The 26,192-nt window shown below is 50.6% G+C and overlaps 2 protein-coding genes across 6 annotated transcripts; both read left to right on the plus strand.

Moving 5' to 3' along the window:
• Positions 1-1,156: 1,156 nt before the first annotated feature.
• On the plus strand, positions 1,157-8,148 carry ccdc106a (coiled-coil domain containing 106a). 4 transcript variants are annotated; one of them, XM_066712442.1, is made up of 8 exons: positions 1,164-1,954; positions 2,058-2,171; positions 2,353-2,451; positions 3,716-3,904; positions 4,146-4,202; positions 4,336-4,530; positions 4,635-4,850; positions 6,683-8,148. In XM_066712442.1, the coding sequence occupies exons 1-8, from the start codon at positions 1,918-1,920 to the stop codon at positions 6,997-6,999; spliced, it is 1,224 nt and encodes a 407-aa protein (XP_066568539.1). In that variant the 5' UTR covers positions 1,164-1,917; the 3' UTR covers positions 7,000-8,148. The 4 variants fall into 4 exon arrangements, with proteins under 4 accessions (XP_066568541.1, XP_066568542.1, XP_066568539.1 ...); XM_066712443.1 differs by having other exon boundaries at positions 2,085-2,171; XM_066712444.1 differs by lacking the exon at positions 2,353-2,451 and having other exon boundaries at positions 1,157-1,954.
• Positions 8,149-9,253: 1,105 nt separating this feature from the next.
• Positions 9,254-25,228, plus strand: u2af2a (U2 small nuclear RNA auxiliary factor 2a). Of its 2 annotated transcripts, XM_066712448.1 has the most exons (13): positions 9,254-9,415; positions 11,167-11,299; positions 18,412-18,450; positions 19,640-19,678; positions 20,164-20,267; positions 20,364-20,515; positions 20,995-21,111; positions 21,347-21,485; positions 21,776-21,855; positions 22,046-22,168; positions 22,298-22,405; positions 22,896-23,147; positions 23,258-25,228. In XM_066712448.1, the coding sequence occupies exons 1-13, from the start codon at positions 9,367-9,369 to the stop codon at positions 23,390-23,392; spliced, it is 1,470 nt and encodes a 489-aa protein (XP_066568545.1). In that variant the 5' UTR covers positions 9,254-9,366; the 3' UTR covers positions 23,393-25,228. The 2 variants fall into 2 exon arrangements, with proteins under 2 accessions (XP_066568545.1, XP_066568546.1); XM_066712449.1 differs by lacking the exon at positions 18,412-18,450.
• The last annotated feature ends 964 nt before the right edge of the window (positions 25,229-26,192 follow it).

Raw genomic sequence — 26,192 nt, forward strand, 5'->3', positions numbered from 1 at the left:
ACTGACTGACTGGACACTACAGAACATTAACACTGACTGACTGGACACTACAGCACATTAACACTGACTGACTGACTGGACACTACAGTACATTAACACTGACTGACTGGACACTACAGCACATTAACACTGACTGACTGGACACTACAGTACATTGACACTGACTGACTGACTGGACACTACAGAACATTAACAGTGACTGACTGGACACTACAGCACATTAACACTGACTGACTGGACACTACAGCACATTAACACTGACTGGACACTACAGTACATTAACACTGACTGACTGGACACTACAGCACATTAAATCTGATTGACTGGACACTACAGCACATTAACACTGACTGACTGAATGGACACTACAGCACATTAACACTGACTGACTGGACACTACAGCACATTAAATCTGATTGACTGGACACTACAGCACATTAACACTGACTGACTGAATGGACACTACAGCACATTAACACTGACTGACTGGACACTACAGCACATTAACACTGACTGGACACTACAGTACATTAACACTGACTGACTGGACACTACAGCACATTAAATCTGATTGACTGGACACTACAGCACATTAAATCTGATTGACTGACTGGACACTACAGCACATTAACACTGACTGACTGAATGGACACTACAGCACATTAACACTGACTGACTGACTGACTGGACACTACAGTACATTAACACTGACTGGACACTACAGAACATTAACACTGACTGACTGGACACTACAGTACATTAACACTGACTGACTGACTGGACACTACAGAACATTAACACTGACTGACTGGACACTACAGCACATTAACACTGACTGACTGAATGGACACTACAGCACATTAACACTGACTGACTGACTGACTGGACACTACAGTACATTAACACTGACTGGACACTACAGTACATTAACACTGACTGACTGACTGGACACTACAGCACATTAACACTGACTGACTGACTGGACACTACAGCACATTAACACTGACTGACTGGACACTGCATTAATACTGACTGACTATTTGCACATGGTCCCTTAATTTCAGGGCAGGACAGAAATTACACGTTTTTCCAGAGTGTCCTGTAGATTCTAGACGGTCCCTCTCCTGCACTTCTTGTCCCATCCCTCGCACCGCGCCATGTGACCGGAAGTGGCGAGACCCTCTACAAACACCGGAAGTGGCGAGCGCGGCGTAGCGACGCTATAGTCCACGCAGCACGCATGCGCACGCACAGCTCCAGCCCGTCGCCAAATTGTTATTGTTGGGCAGCGAGAGAAGGCGGAAAGATAGACAGATAGACAGATAGATAGATAGATAGATAGATAGATAGAGAAGTAGGAAGAAATAGTGAAAGCAGGACAGACAGATTGATCGATAGAGAAGGAGGGAGGGAGGGAGCGAGAGCGCGCGAAAGAAAGGGAGAGAAAAGGAGAAGGACGGAGCGCAGACGCAGCAGGCGGACGAGGAAGAGCAGAGGCGAGGGAGCGTGTGCGAGACGGGGCGCTTATCTCCCAGAGACCCGGATAGAGACGCCGAAGTTCAGCTGCAGTGTCTCGGTGCGGAGCTCCAGTCCCGCTTCATTATCGTAGGAGTTGGTGGGAGGTAGAGTTTGGGGTAAAGTTCATATGTTCTTACTTTCGACCCGGTAGCAACACCACCGAGCCGTCGCTTCTCGACCGGGACCCGGCGCTGCGTAACCGCGTGTTGGGACAGCCTGCCGGGGACGCGTTTAGACGCCCAGCCGCACCAGCCGGCCCGCACACGCATGTAGTGTCGGCCGCGGCGCTCCGTCTGCACTCCGGCCCCGCGGCTCCAGTGACGCCCGCAGTCTGCGGTCATTAATTACAGCCGAGCGGTTTAATTAGAGGGATCCGGGGCAGCGCGCACGAAGTTCACTATGAGCGATGAGGGCAACACGTCGAAGAAACGAAAAGGTAATTGTTCTGTTTGTTGTTTGTATTCTCTGTGTCTCTCGCTCTGCGGTGTAGTTTGAAATGTTGAGCTAATTCTCTCTCTCTCTGTCTCTCTCTATGGGAGGCGATGATGGGTTTCTTCAATGCACAGATGCGTCTGCAGGGGCTGACTCAGGGCCCCGGGAACCCAGTGCTGGCCGTGCAGATCAAGCAGGACAGGAACTTCGCCTTCCTGGAGGTGACTGACCTGCTGAGCGCCGCACTGACCGCCACACTGCCTGACCAGCTGACTACACGTCTTTCTCTCACTTTGCATCTTTCTCATACACCAGAATAAACCAGTAACCTCCCCCTCTTCCCTCCCCCACACACAAACACACACACTCTCTCCCTCCCTCCCTCTCTCTCTCTCTCTGCAGTAAAGAGGGATGATGATGAGTATGAGATCTCGATCCCATTCGAGGACAATCACTTCGAGCCGCCTGTCTACTTCAACAGCAATGAGCAGAACTTTGAGGGTGAGAGAGACAAACACACACAAGGGGTGGGAGAGAGAGTGATAGTGTGTATTACACATAGAGAGGGAGAGAGTCAGTGTTAATGTGCTGTAGTGTCCAGTCAGTCAGACAGTGTTAATGTGCTGTAGTGTCCAGTCAGTCAGTCAGTGTTAATGTGCTGTAGTGTCCAGTCAGTCAGTGTTAATGTGCTGTAGTGTCCAGTCAGTCAGACAGTGTTAATGTGCTGTAGTGTCCAGTCAGTCAGACAGTGTTAATGTGCTGTAGTGTCCAGTCAGTCAGTGTTAATGTGCTGTAGTGTCCAGTCAGTCAGTGTTAATGTACTGTAGTGTCCAGTCAGTCAGTGTTAATGTGCTGTAGTGTCCAGTCAGTCAGTCAGTGTTAATGTGCTGTAGTGTCCAGTCAGTGTTAATGTGCTGTAGTGTCCAGTCAGTGTTAATGTGCTGTAGTGTCCAGTCAGTCAGTGTTAATGTGCTGTAGTGTCCAGTCAGTCAGTGTTAATGTACTGTAGTGTCCAGTCAGTCAGTGTTAATGTACTGTAGTGTCCAGTCAGTCAGTGTTAATGTGCTGTAGTGTCCAGTCAGTCAGTCAGTGTTAATGTACTGTAGTGTCCAGTCAGTCAGTGTTGATGTGCTGTAGTGTCCAGTCAGTCAGTCAGTCAGTGTTAATGTGCTGTAGTGTCCAGTCAGTCAGTCAGTCAGTGTTAATGTTCTGTAGTGTCCAGTCAGTCAGTCAGTGTTAATGTGCTGTAGTGTCCAGTCAGTCAGTGTTAATGTGCTGTAGTGTCCAGTCAGTCAGTCAGTGTTAATGTGCTGTAGTGTCCAGTCAGTCAGTCAGTGTTAATGTGCTGTAGTGTCCAGTCAGTCAGTGTTAATGTGCTGTAGTGTCCAGTCAGTCAGTGTTGATGTGCTGTAGTGTCCAGTCAGTCAGTCAGTGTTAATGTGCTGTAGTGTCCAGTCAGTCAGTCAGTCAGTGTTAATGTTCTGTAGTGTCCAGTCAGTCAGTCAGTGTTAATGTGCTGTAGTGTCCAGTCAGTCAGTCAGTGTTAATGTGCTGTAGTGTCCAGTCAGTCAGTCAGTGTTAATGTACTGTAGTGTCCAGTCAGTCAGTGTTAATGTGCTGTAGTGTCCAGTCAGTCAGACAGTGTTAATGTACTGTAGTGTCCAGTCAGTCAGTGTTAATGTACTGTAGTGTCCAGTCAGTCAGTGTTAATGTACTGTAGTGTCCAGTCAGTATGCTCACCCCCCTCTTCCTCCCTGTTCCCCAGACCCCCCCACAGGACCGGCCCCGCCTACCAGCTCCTACCTGCTCATCACTAACCTGCGGACGCAGCTGCAGATCTCGCTGGAGAAGAACAGCTGGCTACAGAAACGCATCGAGGACCTGGAGGAGGAGCGCGACTTCCTGCGCTGCCAGCTGGAGCGCTTCATCAGCACCAAGAGCCAGGAGAACACAGGTACACAGCACAGCCCTGCAGTACAGCTGGAGTGCTTCATGAGCACCAAGGTGTAAAGCCCGAGCCGCGGCGCTCTTCCCCCCGAGGCGCCTCGCTTTCACGCAATTAGACACTGTTCCTGTGCTGCCACGGCACCGCAAATGATAGTGACGAACGTGTTTTCTTGTCACGCTATCACGTCCACACCTTTAAACTATGAATATCCCTGATAATGTGTCCTCTCTCTCCCTCCCTCTCTCAGATGGTGATTCCAGATCCTTTTCATGGGAGAGAAGACGAGACAACGGATCAACTACCTGTGAGTCCATGTCTGGGTCTGGCCGCGCGTGCGTCTGCGCGTCTGGGTCTGGCTGCGCGTGCGTCTGCGCGTCTGGGCCTGGCCGCGCGTGCGTGATCTCAGTACTGACTCCTCGCCCCTCTCTCTCCCGCAGTCCCGCAGTGCCGCTCCTCCAGGCAGTCGTTCTCGCGCCGCTGCTCCTCCTCCTCTTCCGGCCTGCAGGGCGCAGCCAAGGCACCATCGCCCAGTAACAGCTGCAACCAGCCCTCGGGTAATCACATGACCCGCAACTACAGCCAATCACAGCAGGCGCACAGCAACAGCCACGCCCACCTGCCAGACATACCAGGTGAGAGAGGAGGAGGAGGGGGAGGGAGGAAGCAGGGGTCAGATAGAGAGAATCTGAATGTGGAGTATTGAAGAGCAATCTTACACTCCCTCTCTCCCTTTCAGAGTCTCTCTCCCTGTCGATGCTGGGAGAGGAGGAGGACGACGACCTGCTGGAGGAGGAAGGGTTTCTGGAGGAGGAGGAAGTGATGTCAGGGGAGGAGATGTCACAGAGCGGCCCCCAGCGCCGGGGCACCCGTGGGGGCGGAGTCTCCCGTGGTCACCTGGGGGTCAATCGGAGGAGAGTCATCAGAATCTCCAGAGGGAGAGAGCGACAGAGAGGTGAGGGGGGGGGGGAGAAAGCGACAGAAGGGAGTGAAGGCGAGAGTGAGTGAGCGAGCGAGCGACGGGGTGGAGGGAGCAATCGAGGGAGCGAGCGAGCGACGGGGTGGAGGAGGGGGGGAGGGAGCAATCGAGGGAGCGAGCGAGCGACGGGGTGGAGGAGGGGGGGAGGGAGCAATCGAGGGAGCGAGCGAGCGACGGGGTGGAGGAGGGGGGGAGGGAGCAATCGAGGGAGCGAGCGAGCGACGGGGTGGAGGAGGGGGGGAGGGAGCGAGCGAGCGACGGGGTGGAGGAGGGGGGGAGGGAGCGAGCGAGCGACCGGGGGGGAGCAATCGAGGGAGCGAGCGAGCGACCGGGGGGAGCAATCGAGGGAGCGACGGGGGGGGGGGGAGGGAGCGACAGAAGGGAGTGAGGGAGGGAGGGAGCGACAGAAGGGAGTGAGGGGGGAGAGCGAACGAGCGACAGAAGGGAGTGAGGGGGGAGAGGGAGGGAGCGACGGGGGGAGGGAGTGAGCGAACGAGGGAGCGACGGGGGAGGAGGGAGCGAACGAGGGAGTGAGCGATGGGGGGGGGAGTGAACGAGCGACGGGGGGGAGGGAGGGAGTGAGGGAGGGAGCGAACGAGCAACGGGGGGGAGGGGGGGAGTGAACGAGCGACGGGGGGGGGGGGAGGGAGGGAGTGAGGGAGGGAGCGAACGAGCAACGGGGGGGAGGGAGGGAGCGAACGAGCGACGGGGGGGGGGAGGGAGCGAGGGAGCGAACGAGCAACGGGGGGGAGGGAGGGAGCGAACGAGCGACGGGGGGGGGGAGGGAGCGAGGGAGCGAACGAGCGACGGGGGGGAGGGAGGGAGGGAGCGAACGAGCGACGGGGGGGGAGGGAGGGAGGGAGGGAGCGAGCGAACGAGCGAGCGACGGGGGGAGGGAGCGAGCGAGCGACGGGGGGGAGGGAGCGAACGACCGGGGGAGGGGGGGAGGGAGCGAGCGAGCGAATGAGCGAGCGACGGGGGGGAGGGAGCGAGCGAGCGACGGGGGGGAGGGAGCGAGCGAGCGACGGGGGAGGGAGCGAGCGACGGGGGAGGGAGGGAGCGAACGAACGAGCGAGCGACGGGGGGGGGGGGGGGGAGCGAGCGAGCGACGGGGGGGAGGGAGGGAGCGAGCGACGGGGGGGGAGGGAGGGAGGGAGCGAACGAGTGACGGGGGGGGAGGGAGGGAGGGAGCGAACGAGCGAATGAGCGAATGAGCGACGGGGGGGGAGGGAGGGAGGGAGCGAACGAGGGAGCGACGGGGGAGGGAGGGAGCGAACGAGCGAGCGACGGGGGAGGGAGGGAGCGACGGGGGAGGGAGGGAGCGAACGAGCGAGCGACGGGGGAGGGAGGGAGCGACGGGGGAGGGAGGGAGGGAGCGACAGAAGGGAGGGAGGGGGAGAGGGAGGGAGCGAACGAGCGAGCGACGGGGGAGGGAGGGAGCGACGGGGGAGGGAGGGAGCGAACGAGCGAGCGACGGGGGAGGGAGGGAGCGACGGGGGAGGGAGGGAGCGAACGAGCGAGCGACGGGGGAGGCAGAATGACAGAAGTGAGGGAGGGGGGGAGAGCGAGCGACAGAGAGGTGAGGGAGGGGGAGAGCCCTTAGAAGTGATTAAACAAAATGAACGTTGGCCCATTCGTCGCTTGTGTTTAGAACTGATAGTGTTCCATGGTACTGTGCAATGCTGGGATGTATTTGTTGGGCCAAAAACACAGAGTGAATTGAGACTCCCTTAGTCGGTTGGTCAGTCAGTGCACCACCGGATTTGTGCCCCAACTTGATTGTAACGCGTCCCGCTGTCCCCCCACAGTGAAAGACGCCGCGGGGGTGCTGTTCCGCTACAAGAAGATCCTGGTGACCTACCAGCGGCTCAAGAACATGACCAAGGCCTTCCAGCTGCACGGGGTGGACCGCAACACCGTGGCCTCCACCACGCCCATCGCGGAGCTGCTGCTGGTGGCGCCTGAGAAGGTGGCCGAGGTGGGCGAGTTTGACCCGGCCAAGGAGAAGCTGCTGGACTACGCGCGGCGCTGCTACACGGCGCTGGACGAGGGCACGCTCAGCAAGGTGCAGGCGCTGAAGAAGAACAACCTGCTGCTGCCCATCTCCTACCGCTTCAAACACTGAGGAAGGGAGGTGGAGCGGGGGGCAAGGGCTTTGAGGAGGGTGGCGGGTGGCAGGAATGGAGGGAGGGTGGGGGTGCGGCGCTGGACGAGGGTACGCTCAACACGGTGCAGACGCTCAAGACCAGCCTGCTGGTGCTCGTCTCCGAGAGAGGGAGAGGAGGAGGGGGGGGTGAAGGTCTGAGCACTTAGGTGGAGAGAAATGGAGTCCTGAAGGTCGAGAGAGACCGTGGAAGAGTGAGGGAGAGGTGGAGGAACGGTTGATGGACGGGTTTAAGTTTGGAAGGGTCAAGAGAGATGGGATGGAGGGATGAGAGACGGAGCGATCAACGGAGACTTTGTCGAGGCAGTAGCGGGTGAAAGGGGCAGAAGAGAGACTGGGAGAGGGTCGGCTCATGGGCCTACGGCCAACAGACAGGTTGTGCAGAGCATTTGAGATGCGGTAGGACGCAGAGGGACGGGGGAGAGAGGGAATCCAGTGGGGGTCTCATTGCACAGTTTTCAACACTAGAGAGAGAAGGGGGGAAACGAGTTCTGCTACAGAGTGTCCAGTCAGTCAGTTTAATACAGTATTGCCTAGTATAGTGCAATACAGCATAGTGTGGTATAGAATTTATAGTACGGTACAATAGTGTAGTACTATTCTGGTGTACTCGACTGTTACTACAGCCCCCTATTGTAACGGCACTATTGTACCCTACTGTTACTACAGCCCCCTATTTCAAAAGCATTATTCTACCGTACAGTGCTTGATAAACTACTGTATGACTTTAAACATCCCACACTAGTATACTGTACTGTACTACAGTACACTATACTACACTACACTGTTCTACACTACAGTGCGCTGCACTGCAGGACACGGATACACTACAGGACAGTGTCACGTGTCATTATTTTTGTAATAGCGTTATCAATAGTAATACATTCACAATAGTTTTCAGTAATTCTCTCCCATCCCTCTTTCTTCAACCCCTTCTGCTCCTTCCTCCCTACACCAATATTCCCTTTGGTCTCTCTCTATCTCCCCCTCCCTCCTCTCTGGCATTAGGAGCTCCACTTGTGCTTTTAAACCCTGCAATCTGTATATTGATGATGAAGTAGACTGTGGAGTACAGTCTGTGTGCTGAGAATAAAGATTTCATTTGTTAAAGTTGTGATCTCCCTGATTGTCTGATTTCCTACTACAGCACAGTAACACTGAATGGACACTACAGCACATTAACACTGACTGACTGACTGGACACTACAGCACATTAACACTGACTGACTGACTGGACACTACAGCACATTAACACTGACTGACTGACTGGACACTACAGCACATTAACACTGACTGACTGGACACTACAGCACATTAACACTGACTGACTGACTGGACACTACAGCACATTAACACTGACTGACTGACTGGACACTACAGCACATTAACACTGACTGACTGGACACTACAGCACATTAACACTGACTGACTGACTGGACACTACAGCACATTAACACTGACTGACTGACTGGACACTACAGTACAGTAACACTGACTGACTGACTGGACACTACAGCACATTAACACTGACTGACTGCCTGGACACTACAGTACATTAACACTGACTGACTGACTGGACACTACAGCACATTAACACTGACTGACTGCCTGGACACTACAGCACATTAACACTGACTGACTGACTGGACACTACAGCACATTAACACTGACTGACTGACTGGACACTACAGTACATTAACACTGACTGACTGACTGGACACTACAGTACAGTAACACTGATATATCCAGTAGAGTTTATGTAATGCAGTACGATCTCTGTCCGTGCCCCGCATGGCGGCGCTGTTAGTGTGCGTGTGCGGGGCGCGGAGGGGCGGAAGGAGCGGTCAGTGTTTGTTCAGGTGTCCGGAAGCAGCGAACAGCTCACTCGCGCAGGCGCACACGGGTTTGGGGACACAAGCGACGGGCTTCCGGTGTCCAGATCTCATGTGTGTAGTGTTTCTGTTCCCTCCTGCCTTTACCCTCCAGCGCTCCCCTACAGCCAGACAGAGACCCCCGGAGACCCGGTACACCCCTCCAGTCCCCGGGGGGGTAGTGTGTGTTGGGGTGCACAAATACACTCATGTGTGCGCCGTTTGGAAGAGAGAGAGAGAGAGACAGCACAGCTGAAATAAGCACAACCCTGTATGCATCCACAACACCCCTGTTTTCTATAACAGCGAGCCCGCATGTGCAGAATCAGTGGGACAGCCCGGCCCAGACTGGAGACGCGCACGCGCACTGATCGCCCGGGCGCGCCCCCGCACGCACGCTCCCGCGCCGCGCAGCCGCACTCATAGCCAGTTCCTGTGTCTCCCCGTCGCCTCCAAGATGTCGGACTTTGACGAATTCGAGCGGCAGCTGAGCGAGAATAAACAAGGTAAAGCGCCGGCCATCCGAGCGCCCGGGCCGCGGGGCCGACGCCGCACGTCCCTAAGAGGCGCGGGGGCCGGATTTGCGAGGGGAGGCCCGGCTGCGCGGCGGGCTTTGTGCGCAAAACGCGGCTGTGTGTCGGTGTGTGTCGCGGAGCGCCTCTCCGCGCTGCAGTCAATGTATGGAAGTGCCGTCCGGGCAGCGCGGCTGCACTCAACCCGGCTCCGGCGCGGCGGCCGGCGGTGGCCGTGTGTGGGCCGGCGGTGCGGTCGTGTTGAACCGTTGTGTCTCTGGGACAGCTGGGCGAGTTTCCTCTCGGGCCGATGTGAAAGTGTTTGATTATTGGTCGATTGATCGGTGTGTGAGCTGATCGGGAGGGGTAGCGGCGCCGTGTCGTGGGGGGGCAGGCGGCGGTGGGGTGCGTGGGGGCGGCTGGTTTGGGGTGCGTGTGGTCGGTGCTTCGCGGCGCTACGAGTAGGCCGCAGTGTGCGGAGCGCGTCCCGCACAGAGCCTCGGCTCCGGATCAGCGCCATGAGCGACAAAGCCACAAATCAGCGGGGTATTACACTAAGCGTGACGGGACCAAGAGCCCGGCGTGTAGACATCTCTCTCTCTCTCTCTCTCTCTCTCTCTCACACTGCTCTTTGTTTACTACACTGTATCTCTGGCCCGCGGCAGCTGTGTATTGACGCACAGGTCGCCGTGTCTGGCGTTAACACGCAGCCCCACGCCGGGCCGCTGTGCTGCTCAGGGGAAGAGCGAGCCGAGAGGCCGGCTGTGCTACAGGCATTGTGCGGACTGTTTTCATGAAGGCATGGGTGTCCCAGATGGGCTCTTATTTCGTCAATAGGGATGCCTGTATTGCAAATGCCATGATACTCATTTACTTCATTATAAAACACTTACGTCCCCGTGACACTTTTTGTCTTTCTGCTAAGATGCATCTTTGTCCCCAACCCACGTTTTATTGTCTCCTAAGACACATTTTGTCCTTCAAGACAATTTAGTTTGGCCCCTAAGATGTATTTTTGTCCCCTAGTACACTTCCTGCCTGTGTCATCAAACATACTTTCTTTGTCTGTTAAGACGCTGTGCTTTGTCCCTCTGCTGAGGGAGCACAGGTACCCTGTCCTCAGCCCCCAGAGATTTGGGCACCGTGCTCTCCACCGGGGGCCATGGGCAGCTCCTCCCAGGGTGACTTCCATTTTAATTGTTATAATAATGCCTCACTCTGCACATCTGACTGGGCCATCCTCTGACTAGATGAGAGAGGGAGGGAGAGAAAGCTGCAGTTGAGGGCACCCCCCATGCTGCCACCCCGGACCACTTGCCCCAGTCTCTGTCCTCTTGGCTGTGGGCCGGGTTGAGCTCAAGCCATCATTCTGAATTGGTCGATATGGTCGGCCTGTTGTTGCTCTCTCTCTCTCTCCAGTCTCTGTGGGCATCGGAGCCCTGGCAGGCTTGTCTAGCTCGCAGGCCGCGGGGTGATGGGGGGTGAGTTCCTCCCACAGCGCTCAGTCTGCCTGGTTTTACACACAATCCTTCACCTGTATGCACATGGGCTCTCCTTGTTTCTGTCGGGAGGAGAGCTGTTACCATAAAATAGTCATTACATTCCAGCGATGGAGTGTTGAATGTGTCTGTATGAGTGTGTGTGTATGTCTCTGTTGTGTGTTTGTCAGTCGGTGTTATTTGACTGTAGTGTCCAGTCGGTCATGCTCCTCTCTGCCCCCTGCTCCCTCTCTCTCTCCTTCTCAGAGCGTGACAAGGAGAACAGACACCGGCGCCGCTCGCCCTCTCGCAGTCGCAGTCGAGAGAGGAAGAGGCGGAGCCGGGAGAGGAGGAGCCGCGATCGCCGTAGCGACTCCAAGGACCGCCGTCCCCGCCGCAGGTAACCCACGACAACCAGTGCTGTGGAAGGCTGCGCCCCCGACAGCCGTGTAACAACGTGCAGCGAGGTTACAGAGCAGCACAACACTGCACAACAGTAGCACAGTATAATACAACGCAACACAGGACAGAACAACACCATACAGCACTGTATAACACAACACGGGACAATACATCACAGTATAACAGGACAGAACAAAAGCGTACATCACAGTACATCGCAGGACAGTACAACACCGTACATCACAGTACAACACCGTACATCACAGTACAACACCGTACATCACAGTACAACACCGTACAATATAACACAGGACAGTACAACACTGTACATCACAGTACAACACAGGACAGAACAACAGCGTACATCACAGTACAACACCGTACAATACAACACAGGACAGTACATCACAGTATAACAGGACAGAACAAAAGCGTACATCACAGTACAACACAGGACAGAACAACCGTACATCACAGTACAACAGTGTACATCACAGTACAACGCAGGACAGTACAACACCGTACATCACAGGACAGTATAACACAGGACAGAACAACACTGTACAACACAGGACAGTACAACACCGTACATCACAGTACAACACAGGACAGTACAACACCGTACAATATAACACAGGACAGAACAACACTGTAAATCACAGTACAACACAGGACAGAACAACACTGTGCATCACAGTACAACACAGGACAGGACAGTACAACACCGTACATCACAGTATAACACCGTACAATAGAACACAGGACAGTACATCACAGTATAACACAACACAGGACAGAACAACACTGTACATCACAGGACAGTACAACACTGTACATCACAACACTGTACATCACAGTACAACACTGTACAACACAATATAACAGGACAGAACAACATTGTACATCACAGTACAACACAGGACAGTACAACACTGTGCATCACAGTACAATACAGGACTGTACAACACAGTACAACACTGTACATCACAGTACAACACTGTACAACACAATATAACAGGACAGAACAACATTGTACATCACAGTACAACATTGTACAACTTTGTACATCACAGTACAACACAGGACAGTACAACACAGTACAACACTGTACAACACAATATAACACAGGACAGAACAACACTGTACATCACAGTACAACACAGGACAGTACATCACTGTACAACTTTGTACATCACTGTACAACACAGGACAGTACAACACAGGACAGAACAACACCGTACATCACAGTATAACACAGGACAGTACAACACCGTACAACACAGGACAGTACAACACCGTACAACACAGGACAGTACAACACCGTACAACACAGGACAGTACAACACTGTACAACACAGGACAGAACAACACCGTACATCACAGTACAACACAGGATAGTACAACACCGTACTACACAGTATAACACAGGACAGTACATCACAGTATAACACAGGACAGGACAGAACAACACTGTACATCACAGGACAGTACAACACTGTACATCACAACACTGTACATCACAGTACAACACAGTACAACACTGTACAACACAATATAACAGGACAGAACAACATTGTACATCACAGTACAACACAGGACAGTACAACACTGTGCATCACAGTACAATACAGGACTGTACAACACTGTACAACACAATATAACAGGACAGAACAACATTGTACATCACATTACAACACAGGACAGTACAACATTGTACAACTCTGTACATCACAGTACAACACAGGACAGTACAACACTGTGCATCACAGTACAACACAACACAGGACTGTACAACACAGTACAACACTGTACAACACAATATAACACAGGACAGAACAACACTGTACAACTTTGTACATCACTGTACAACACAGTATAACACAACACAGGACAGTACAACACCGTACAACACAGTACAGTACATCACTGTACAACTTTGTACATCACTGTACAACACAGTATAACACAACACAGGACAGTACAACACCGTACATCACAGTACAACACAGTACAACACAGGACAGAACAACACTGTACAACACAGTATAACACAACAGCGTACAACACTGTACAACACAGGACAGTACAACTCTGTACAACTTTGTACATCACAGTACAACAGAGGACAGTACAACACTGTACAACACAGTACAACACAGGACAGTACAACACTGTACAACACAGTACAACACAGGACAGTACAACACTGTACATCACAGTACAACACAGGACAGTACAACACCGTACTACACAGTACAACACAGGACAGAACAACACTGTACAACACAGGACAGTACAACACCGTACATCACAGTATAACACAGGACAGTACAACACCGTACAACACCGTACAACACAGGACAGTACAACACAGGACAGTACAACACCGTACAACACAGGACAGTACAACACCGTACAACACAGGACAGTACAACACTGTACAACACAGGACAGAACAACACCGTACATCACAGTATAACACAGGACAGTACAACACCGTACAACACAGGACAGAACAACACCGTACAACACAGGACAGAACAACACCGTACAACACAGGACAGAACAACACCGTACATCACAGTACAACACAACACAGGACAGTACATCACAGTATAACACAATACAGCACAGTACAACACCATACATCACAGTACAACACAGGATAGTACAACACCGTACTACACAGTATAACACAGGACAGTACATCACAGTATAACACAACAGGACAGAACAACACCGTACATCACAGTACAACACAGGACAGTACATCACAGTATAACACAACACAGGACAGTACATCACAGTATAACACAACACAGGACAGTACATCACAGTATAACACAATACAGGACAGAACAACACTGTACATCACAGGACAGTACAACACTGTACATCACAGTACAACACAGTACAACACAACACTGTACATCACAGTACAACACAGTACAACACTGTACAACACAATATAACAGGACAGAACAACATTGTACATCACAGTACAACACAGGACAGTACAACATTGTACAACTTTGTACATCACAGTACAACACAGGATAGTACAACACTGCATCACAGTACAACACAACACAGGACTGTACAACACAGTACAACACTGTACAACACAATATAACACAGGACAGAACAACACTGTACATCACAGTACAACACAGGACAGTACATCACTGTACAACTTTGTACATCACTGTACAACACAGTATAACACAACACAGGACAGTACAACACCGTACATCACAGTACAACACAGGACAGAACAACACTGTACAACACAGTATAACACAACAGGACAGAACAACAGCGTACAACACTGTACAACACAGGACAGTACAACACAGGACAGTACAACACAGGACAGTACAACACAGGACAGTACAATACAGGACAGAACAACACTGTACAACACAGTACAACACAGGACAGTACAACACCGTACATCACAGTACAACACAGGACAGTACAACACCGTACTACACCGTACAACACAGGACAGTACAACACCGTACAACACAGGACAGTACAACACCGTACAACACAGGACAGTACAACACCGTACATCACAGTACAACACAGGACAGTACATCACAGTATAACACAACACAGGACAGTACATCACAGTATAACACAATACAGGACAGTACAACACCATACATCACAGTACAACACAGGATAGTACAACACCGTACTACACAGTATAACACAGGACAGTACATCACAGTATAACACAATACAGCACAGTACAACACCATACATCACAGTACAACACAGGATAGTACAACACCGTACTACACAGTATAACACAGGACAGTACATCACAGTATAACACAACAGGACAGAACAACACCGTACATCACAGTACAACACAGGACAGTACATCACAGTATAACACAACACAGGACAGTACATCACAGTATAACACAACACAGGACAGTACATCACAGTATAACACAACACAGGACAGTACATCACAGTATAACACAATACAGGACAGAACAACACTGTACATCACAGGACAGTACAACACTGTACATCACAGTACAACACAGTACAACACAACACTGTACATCACAGTACAACACAGTACAACACTGTACAACACAATATAACAGGACAGAACAACATTGTACATCACAGTACAACACAGGACAGTACAACATTGTACAACTTTGTACATCACAGTACAACACAGGACAGTACAACACAACACAGGACTGTACAACACAGTACAACACTGTACAACACAGTACAACACTGTACAACACAGTACAACACAGGACAGAACAACACTGTACATCACAGTACAACACAGGACAGTACATCACTGTACAACTTTGTACATCACTGTACAACACAGTATAACACAACACAGGACAGTACAACACCGTACATCACAGTACAACACAGGACAGAACAACACTGTACAACACAGTATAACACAACAGGACAGAACAACAGCGTACAACACTGTACAACACAGGACAGTACAACACAGGACAGTACAACACAGGACAGTACAACACAGGACAGTACAACACAGGACAGTACAATACAGGACAGAACAACACTGTACAACACTGTACAACACTGTACAACACTGTACAACACTGTACAACACTGTACAACACTGTACAACACAGGACAGAACAACACTGTACAACACAGTACAACACAGGACAGTACAACACCGTACATCACAGTACAACACAGGACAGTACAACACCGTACTACACCGTACAACACAGGACAGTACAACACCGTACAACACAGGACAGTACAACACCGTACAACTTTGTACATCACAGTACAACACTGTACAACACAGTATAACACAGGATAGTACATCACAGTACAACACAGGACAGAACAACACTGTACAACACAGGACAGTACAACACCGTACATCACAGTACAACACAGGACAGTACAACACCGTACAACACAGGACAGTACAACACCGTACAACACAGGACAGTACAACACCGTACATCACAGTACAACACAGGACAGTACATCACAGTATAACACAACACAGGACAGTACATCACAGTATAACACAATACAGGACAGTACAACACCATACATCACAGTACAACACAGGATAGTACAACACCGTACTACACAGTATAACACAGGACAGTACATCACAGTATAACACAACAGGACAGTACAACACCATACATCACAGTACAACACAGGATAGTACAACACTGTACAACACAGTACAACACAGGACAGTACAACACCGTACATCACAGTACAACACAGGACAGTACATCACGGTATAACACAACACAGGACAGTACATCACAGTATAACACAATACAGGACAGAACAACACAGGATAGTACAACACCGTACTACACAGTACAACACAGGACAGTACAACACCGTACAACACAGGACAGTACAACACCGTACAACACAGGACAGTACAACACCGTACAACTTTGTACATCACAGTACAACACTGTACAACACAGTACAACACAGGATAGTACATCACAGTACAACACAGGACAGAACAACACTGTACAACACAGGACAGTACAACACCGTACAACACCGTACAACACAGGACAGTACAACACCGTACAACACAGGACAGTACAACACCGTACAACACAGGACAGTACAACACCGTACAACACAGGACAGTACAACACCGTACAACACAGGACAGTACAACACCGTACAACACAGGACAGTACAACACCGTACATCACAGTACAACACAGGACAGTACATCACAGTATAACACAACACAGGACAGTACATCACAGTATAACACAATACAGGACAGTACAACACCATACATCACAGTACAACACAGGATAGTACAACACCGTACTACACAGTATAACACAGGACAGTACATCACAGTATAACACAACAGGACAGTACAACACCATACATCACAGTACAACACAGGATAGTACAACATCGTACAACACAGTACAACACAGGACAGTACAACACTGTACAACACAGTACAACACAGGACAGTACAACACCGTACAACACAGGACAGTACATCACGGTATAACACAACACAGGACAGTACATCACAGTATAACACAATACAGGACAGTACAACACAGGATAGTACAACACCGTACTACACAGTATAACACAGGACAGTACATCACAGTATAACACAACAGGACAGAACAACACCGTACATCACAGTACAACACAGGACCGTACATCACAGTATAACACAACACAGGACCGTACATCACAGTATAACACAACACAGGACCGTACATCACAGTATAACACAACACAGGACAGTACATCACAGTATAACACAACACAGGACAGTACAACACCGTACATCACAGTACAACACAGGACAGAACAACCGTACATCACAGTACAACACAATAAAGTAAAACTATCACAATATAACACAGTAGAATAAAACTGTATAAACCAATGTAACACTGTACACTGCATTATAACACCACACTGTATATTGTATTTTGTATTGATTGTATTGCTGCACTTTTGTAATGCTTTAAACTGCTCTGTGTGTAAACTGTCAGTAATCCTGCTTAGAAATGAATTGTATATACAGTGCAGTATAACACACTACAGTACAATAACACTGTACAATATAATACAGTTCAATATAACACTACAGCACAGTGTAACACTAGGGTACAGTTTAATTCAGTACAGTATAATATAACACTACAGTGCGGTATAACACTGTTACACCATACAGTACACAATATAACACTACAGTTCAATATAACACTAACACTACAGAGCAATATAACGACACACTACAATATAATACTGCACAGTATAACACACTACAGTGCTGTATAACCCAACACAACACCGTACAATATACTACAGGACCGTATAACACAACACAGAACAATATGGTATAGTAGTGTAACAACACAGTACAACGCACAGACGCACACTTATTCATTTATACTGAAGACGAGTGGGTTCAGAGCAGCAGCACAAAGCTGAGGGCCTGTGGCCTCCAGACCCAGGACGCTCAGCCAGAGCCACAGTAGCAATAAGATGACCAGTTCCTCTGACATCACATCCTGTTTAACTTTCGTTTCATTTCAGCGCTCAAAATGCTAACCCACCCCAAGACAGTGCAGTGAGGTAATTCTGCACAGCAGCACACCCGCACAACACACCACACAGCACAACACACCTCTGGGTTGTGGTTGAAGAGAGAGTTGGACAGGGCTGCACAGTACTGGACTGCCGTGGCCCGGGCTGCACAGTACTGGACTGCCGTGGCCCGGGCAGACTGGACTCTGCATGCCTCCGGCTCTCACTCACTCACGGGTGTCCACCTGGTGTCTCAGGGGCAGAGGGGGACAGTTGCCCGGCTGTAGGGGCTCTTAATACACTGGGAGCGAGAGATGAGTTGAGACCTTATTCATCGCTTCTCAGTTTCCACAGCTGCTTGGAAAACATAGGAGAGTGATCGACTGTCCAGAGGGGCGGCGGTGGGGGCTTTGCCTGTGCTGGGGGGCTGCTGACACACGGTCAGGCCATCTCAGGCCCCCCCGCCCAGCCCTGTTAGCCCCAGCACATGCCCGCCCGTCTCGTAGCCCCGCTCTCTGCAGCGGCCTCGGCGGTCAGTGCGTGCACATGCACTCCCAGCACTGGAACCCCCCCTCCGCTCAGGAGTGCATTTCATGAATTGCTTTTTAATCTTCAAAGTGACTGATTTATTGCAAAATTCTGTTTTTATTAATGTTTTTCCTGAAATGTTCCAGAGATACAGAATGTGACCATTATTATCTTTATTATTGTTTATTTTTTTGCGGGTGGGGGGAGGTGGGCAGTAAAGTCCATACTGTGCTATAGCACAGAGGTTTTCTCATCCCCGGTCCTGGGGATCCCCTGCCCTGGTAGTTCTTATTCCAACCGAGCTCTGTTACTTAATTGAACCGTAATTGAAGTAACTATCTGGTTAGATTTGACTTATTGAATTATGTAATAAGAGTGGGTTCTTTAATTCTATAAAGAACTTATTATATACTTAAACCCCTAAAGTTTAAAATAAATACAAGGCTCTGATTTAGGAAATTATTAGGTATATTTAGAGTTCAGTTAAGTAATGAAGAGCTCGGCTGGAACAAAAAACAGCAGCGTGGGGGGTCCCCAGGACCAGGGTTGGGAACCCCTGCAATAGCAGACACTCACAGAGGAGAGAGAGGGAGATGCCGCCTCGAGGACAAGGATCAATAAACCAATAAACAGCAATAATATTGATGATGATGATGTGACGAAGAGGTTATCAGATATCAGATCCTGTTTAACTTTTGTTTCATTTCAGCGCTCAAATCCCTAACCCACCCCAAGACAGTGCAGTGAGGTAATTCTGCACAGCAGCACACCCGTACAATACAGCATAGCACAGCACACCCACATAGCACAGCACACCCGCACAGCACACCCACATAGCACACCCGCATACCACAGCACACCCGCACAGCACACTACAGCATTACAGCATTACAGCACAGCACTATGGCACACCTGCACAGCACAGCATGTGGTTGAAGAGAAGCTGGACTGTATTGTAGTTGAGTGTTTGTCTGAACTGTATTGCAGTGTGATAAGCTGGACTGTATCTGACTAAACTGAGCTGAACTGGACTATATTGGACTGCACTGTAGTGGACTACTGTTCTGGACTGGACTTATGCACTGTATTAGACTGGCCTGTCCTGCACTACACTGGACAATATCAGGCTGGACGGCACTAGACTGCATCACACTGGTAGAGATGCACTGTGGACACATTACCCAGCACACACCTGGCCTGAACCCCGTCTCTCCTCCTCCCCTCTCCCTCCAGTCGCTCGCCTCACCGTGAGAAGAAGAAGAAGGTCAGGAAGTACTGGGATGTCCCTCCGCCCGGGTTCGAGCACATCACCCCCATGCAGTACAAGGCAATGCAGGGTAATTCCCCCCTCTCCTTCCCTCTAGCGTCCAACAGAGTGTCTTTCTCTTTCAGTCTCTCTCTGTCTGAATACTAACTCTCCCTCTCTTTCTCAGCGGCCGGTCAGATTCCGGCCACTGCACTCCTCCCCACAATGACGCCGGACGGTCTGGCTGTCACTCCTACGCCCGTCCCCGTGGTGGGCAGCCAGATGACCAGACAGGCCAGGAGACTGTATGTGGGCAACATCCCCTTTGGCATCACAGAGGTACTGACTGACTGACTGGACACTGCAGCACATTAACACCGACTGACTGGACACTGCAGCACATTAACACCGACTGACTGGACACTGCAGCACATTAACACTGACTGACTGGACACTGCAGCACATTAACACTGACTGACTGGACACTACAGCACATTAACACTGACTGACTGGACACTACAGCACATTAACACTGACTGACTGACTGGACACTACAGCACATTAACACTGACTGATAGTCATTATATTACAAGTATGTTATAGACTGTGGTTAATTTTCACTCTCTTCCTCCCTCCATCTCTCTCTCCCTCCCCCCCTCTCTCTCAATTAAATTAATTTGATTCAGTTCAATGAAAGACAAGCTTTATTGGCATGACTAATGACATCGGTGTTGGCCGAGCACTGACAGACGGGCCCAGAGCTTAGGACCAGGGCGCTGGGAACGACACACACCAGACTTGTCTCTCTCTCTCTCTAGGAGGCGATGATGGATTTCTTCAACGCTCAGATGCGCCTGGGGGGGCTGACTCAGGCCCCTGGGAACCCAGTGCTGGCCGTGCAGATCAACCAGGACAAGAACTTCGCCTTCCTGGAGGTGACTGACCTGCTGAGCAGCTCTGTCTGTCTTCTGTCCTGTCCAGGCAGTCAGTTCAGTTGAAAGACGCTGTGCTGTCCTGACTGTGCTCTCGGTGTTGCCACTGACCACTCAGGCCCAGCGCAGTAAACATGCGCAGACTTCAGCCTTTATGTGTTCAGACAGGAAGTGTTGCAGTGCGCGGCGTGTCGAGGACGCAGAGCTCACTCTCTTCTCCCTCTCTCTCCTCCCTCAGTTCCGCTCGGTGGATGAGACCACGCAGGCCATGGCATTTGATGGGATCATTTTCCAGGGCCAGAGCCTGAAGATCCGCCGGCCACATGACTACCAGCCCCTGCCTGGCATGAGCGAGAACCCCAGCGTCTACGTGCCCGGTCTGTCCCTGTTTCTGTCCCTGTCTCTCTCCCTCTGTCCCTGTCTCTCTCTACCTGGCCTGAGCGAGAACCCCAGCGCCTATGTTCCCGGTCAGCGTGGCTGTATCTCTCTCCCATTTGTCCCTCTGTCTCTGTTCGTCCCTCGGTCGCACTCTCTCTTAGTGTTGGTCTGTGAGCCTCTCTTTCTCTCTCACTCTCACTCTCTGTATGTCTGTTTGTCTAAATGTGAGTCTCCGAGATACTCGATCAGTCAAATCTGACCACTCCTTCTCTCCCCTCCATCTCTGTAGGTGTGGTCTCCACCGTGGTCCCAGACTCTGCCCACAAGCTCTTCATCGGAGGTCTGCCCAATTACCTCAACGATGACCAGGTATCCAGCGGCCTAATGTACTGTAGTGTCCAGTCAGTCAGTCAGTGTTAATGTGCTGTAGTGTCCAGTCAGTCGGTCAGTGTTAATGTACTGTAGTGTCCAGTCAGTCAGTCAGTGTTAATGTGCTGTAGTGTCCAGTCAGTCAGTCAGTGTTAATGTGCTGTGTTAACACACTCTCTCTCTCTCTCAGGTGAAGGAGCTCCTGACTTCATTTGGTCCTCTGAAGGCCTTTAACTTGGTGAAGGATAGCGCCACCGGCCTGTCCAAGGGCTACGCCTTCTGCGAGTATGTGGACGTCAATGTCAGTGACCAGGTAACTGTCTCCTGCCGTGGCTGTCCCCTTGTGTGCGTCCCCCAGTTGCGCTTCTCTGTCAGTGTCTCCCCATGCCTGCGTGTCTGTGTCAGTGCTGTGCAGAGGGCGCACTGTACTAACCTCTCCAAGGCGCACTGCTCTTTGTCGCAGGCGATTGCCGGGCTGAACGGGATGCAGCTCGGTGACAAGAAGCTTCTGGTGCAGCGGGCCAGCGTGGGTGCCAAGAACGCCACTCTGGTGAGTAACCACTGCACTGCTACTACACCGTCAAATCTGTGAGTGGGACTGCAGAGCCAGCGTAGACGCATTCCTACTATCCTGCTATTGCACGGTTACTATAGGTTTACCACTGCTGTATGGGTCTAGAGAGCCAGGTGTGAGTGATTACCATTGAGTCTCTAGGGCTGATGTTACTGCAGCCATAGTGTTCTAGTGTGACTGTCGGGGGCGTTACTCGAGGGGTGTGAATGATGCGATGGTCTGTCAGGGGTGTTACTCGAGGGGTGTGGATAGTGCGACTCTTATTGCTGTTATTAACCCTTCGTGGTAGGTAGGTACACAGTTGCTATCCTGGTGAGTATTAGTATATATTATGATGTCAGTTAGTTACTTATCATTATAAATGCAAAGTTTGCTTTATTAAAGGTATTAGTGGCAACTGTTCTCTCTAGCCCAGACAGTAGAAAATCATAATGACCAGTATCACCCCCCCGTCTGCCCCTCTCAGACCAGTATAAACCAGACGCCAGTGACGCTGCAGGTGCCAGGCCTGGTGAGTGGCTCGGTGGTGCAGATGGGCGGGCTGCCCACGGAGGTGCTGTGCCTCATGAACATGGTGGCGCCTGAGGAGCTGCTGGACGATGACGAGTACGAGGAGATCGTGGAGGACGTGCGTGACGAGTGCAGCAAGTACGGCCAGGTCAAGAGCATCGAGATCCCCCGGCCTGTGGACGGCCTGGAGGTGCCCGGCACTGGGAAGGTCAGTGTTAATGTGCTGTAGTGTCCAGTCAGTCAGTGTTAATGTGCTGTAGTGTCCAGTCAGTCTGCTAACTCTCTCTCTCTCTCTCTCTCTCTCTCTCTCTCTCTCAGATCTTTGTGGAGTTCGTGTCCGTGTTTGACTGTCAGAAGGCCATGCAGGGTCTGACCGGCCGCAAGTTCGCCAACCGTGTCGTTGTCACCAAATACTGCGACCCTGACGCCTACCACCGCAGGGACTTTTGGTAGAGGAGGGAGGGAGGGAGGGAGGGGGATGGGACAGGACAGGGCAGGGTAGGGAGAGGGGGATAGGAGGAGTGGAGCCAGGGAGGGAAAGAGGAACACATCAACCTTCAGAGATTTCTGTTGGGTGGTGGGGGGGGGGGATTGGTACCGTTAAGAGAGACCGAGCTACCAGATAAGAGGGGGATGAAAGGAGAGAGGTCTTTTACTGCCAATACTACTTTAGGGACAGAGATGGTATCTGGCAGATTGGCGACAGGCCTGTAATGTTTTAACGAATGGATTGATTCATTAACAATGCATATATAGTCACTCTTCTATCCCTCGCTCCCTCCCTCCCCTCTGTGTTTCCCACGTCTCGTTTTAAACTCAGTCCGGCCCGTGACCAGTTCCACCCCAGGTCTCTCTGCGTCACTCTTGTGTGTGGTGGGCTGCCTCTCGTCCTGAACTGGGTGTCGGGGGAGGGGAGGGGAGGGGAGGGGAGGGGAGGAGAAGAGAGGAGAGGAGAGGAGAGGAGGGGAGGTGGGGGAGAGGGTGTTTTTTTTTTTTTGTTTTTTTTTGTTTTTTTCCTTATCTGACTTTTTCAGTTTACTCTGCGTTGTCTGTTGTTGTGCTCTGTGGGCTGATCGGCTCCCGGTGCGAAGCCTGGCGCTCGAACACATCCAATAAAGTGAATCGAAACCCAATTGGAAATGGGAATCTTGCTTTTCTTCTCCCCGTTATAGGAGAGTGCATCTCCCCTCTCTCCTTCCTTCCTTTATTTTGTGCCCCCCTTCCCTCTCTTCTGTTAAAGGGATGGTGAATAAATTAGTATTATTTTGGTATTTTTCTATGAACCCCCCTTTTCTCTGCTCTCTCCTCTAAAGAGTGAAAAGGAGTGGACTGTTTGTCATCCCTCCATCTCTCTCTGTGTTGAATAGCAGTGCACAGAGTTCTCTCTGAAAGTAAATTTTGAGCTTCACTGTTTTTCCCTCTCCTTCACTTAGTTTTTCAAGTATAAAACTCTCTCTCTCTCGGGGAAACTTCAGCCCGAGTGTCTGTCCTCCTGTCGTTCCGTCTTCCCAGTTTTAAATCCTTCTCTCTCTCTATGTCCCTTTTTTAAACTGTATATTAAAGGACCACAGCCCCCCCCCCATCCCTTTTCACTTAATTCTCAGAATGAGAGAGGGGGATGCTCACTCCTCAGTCTCCTCTCCTCCCTTTCTTTTGTTTGATTTTACACAATCTGCTCCCTCTTTCCATTTGTTTATCATTCTGTCATTTTGTAAAAAAAAAAAAATACAACTGTTAGATAGATGAGAGTGGGGGGAGGGGTTGTAGGCTAGTGCGATTTAGTTATTTTGTTTTGTATTGGCATTAAATTTAGACTGAAATGAACTTGTGTGTCAGTGTGTGTGTGAGAGGCAGATGCACACGGTCCTGTCAGACTGTCCTCACTTATGCGCACTGGACACTATACACACTGTACACTGACTACACAGTCAGCCTGGACACACCGACACCCTGTATACTGACTGATGCAGGTAATGTATAGGTCCACACACACACACTGGTGAGAGAGGAGGAGAGCGGGATGATGAGAGGAGAGGGGGCTCTTTTTTTTTTTTTTTTTTTACACTTGGTATAATAGTCTATAATATTCCTGTTCTTGTGGCAGTTACTATGATTATTATAATTACTATTAAAACTTTGCATCTGAAAGCAGATCGATTCTTGCTCATGATTCTTTGTTACTGTAACTTTTTGTTTTTGTTCCTTTGGGATTCTACCTTTGATTTATTTCTCAGATTCTTTTTTTAAGTGTCTACAGTCTGATTTGCTCATTAAACTGTTTTTGGTGTACTCTGCGTGTGCTCTTTGTGTGGCAGTGCCGCGGTGTTGCCACTCGGGGGTGGGGGGGCAGGTTGTTGCAGCTCCAAAAATATGGAAAACTCAAAGGATATGGAAGAGTCCTGGCTGTTTCACTCACTGTGGTTGAAAGCTGACTGTTACATGTGGTTTTGACTTTCCATGTCTCTCGACGGCCCGGGAGAGCATTTCTAAATCTGCCAAGCCTTCCTTCGTCCGCGGATTGCCGTTCACACCGTCAGTCAGATCACAAACAAAGCCAACGTGATGCTGTATCTTGACCACTGACCCTGTCGCCTGTTAGCCTCTTCAGAAAAGGTCCGTTCCCCATCCTGTCTGGTCTGGCCTCGGCGCACGTGAGGTGAGGTGAGGTGGCCGGGTCGCTTTTCATCTGTGATTGCAGCTCAAAGGGCAATTTACAGTAAATGTAAGTCATTCGTTAGCCAATAATAGGATTAAAATAGACCTGTCCTGTCTTAGGAAAGAGATCCTACTGAAATATTGTCCTCCACAAGACAAGACAAGCAGCGCCATCGAGACGCGAGAGTGGCCGACTCGACGTAGGGAGTTCACCGCGGCGCCGGCCTCCCCTCCTGGGTGTTATTGTTTGACGCTGTTGATGAAAGTGGGGAGAACTGTGATACCTGCTGGAGTGGCAGGATCTCTTGCCTCCTTCAGCCCCTGTCACAGAGTGTTGAGTGCGAAATGAATAACACTGATCACATAAAAGTAAATGTCTGTCGCTCAGTGTTTCATTGATTTAAGTTTAAACTACTACGTTTTGTGAAATGTTGAAATGCCTCCCCGTCACGGGCCAGTGTGTTCAGCCACTGCATCGTATGTTACAGCCAGATACAAAGTGTGTTCCCGGCTCTGCCGCCGCCACACAGAGCAGGAATACGGGCCAAGGATTATAGGCGAAATTATATTAATGATCAATGATATTAATAAGAAGGGC

This window comes from Amia ocellicauda, chromosome 1 (assembly GCF_036373705.1).
Source record: "Amia ocellicauda isolate fAmiCal2 chromosome 1, fAmiCal2.hap1, whole genome shotgun sequence".
NCBI lineage: Eukaryota > Metazoa > Chordata > Actinopteri > Amiiformes > Amiidae > Amia > Amia ocellicauda.

Excerpts from the sequence above, each read along its gene's own strand:
- u2af2a (XM_066712448.1), top strand. The coding sequence starts at position 9,367 with ATGTCGGACTTTGACGAATTCGAGCGGCAGCTGAGCGAGAATAAACAA. Across the intron at positions 9,416-11,166 it reads GCTGAGCGAGAATAAACAAG|AGCGTGACAAGGAGAACAGA; the intron begins GTAAAGCGCCGG and ends TCTCCTTCTCAG. Across the intron at positions 21,856-22,045 it reads ATTACCTCAACGATGACCAG|GTGAAGGAGCTCCTGACTTC; the intron begins GTATCCAGCGGC and ends TCTCTCTCTCAG.
- ccdc106a (XM_066712442.1), top strand. The coding sequence starts at position 1,918 with ATGAGCGATGAGGGCAACACGTCGAAGAAACGAAAAG. Across the intron at positions 3,905-4,145 it reads CAAGAGCCAGGAGAACACAG|ATGGTGATTCCAGATCCTTT; the intron begins GTACACAGCACA and ends TCCCTCTCTCAG. Across the intron at positions 4,851-6,682 it reads AGGGAGAGAGCGACAGAGAG|TGAAAGACGCCGCGGGGGTG; the intron begins GTGAGGGGGGGG and ends GTCCCCCCACAG.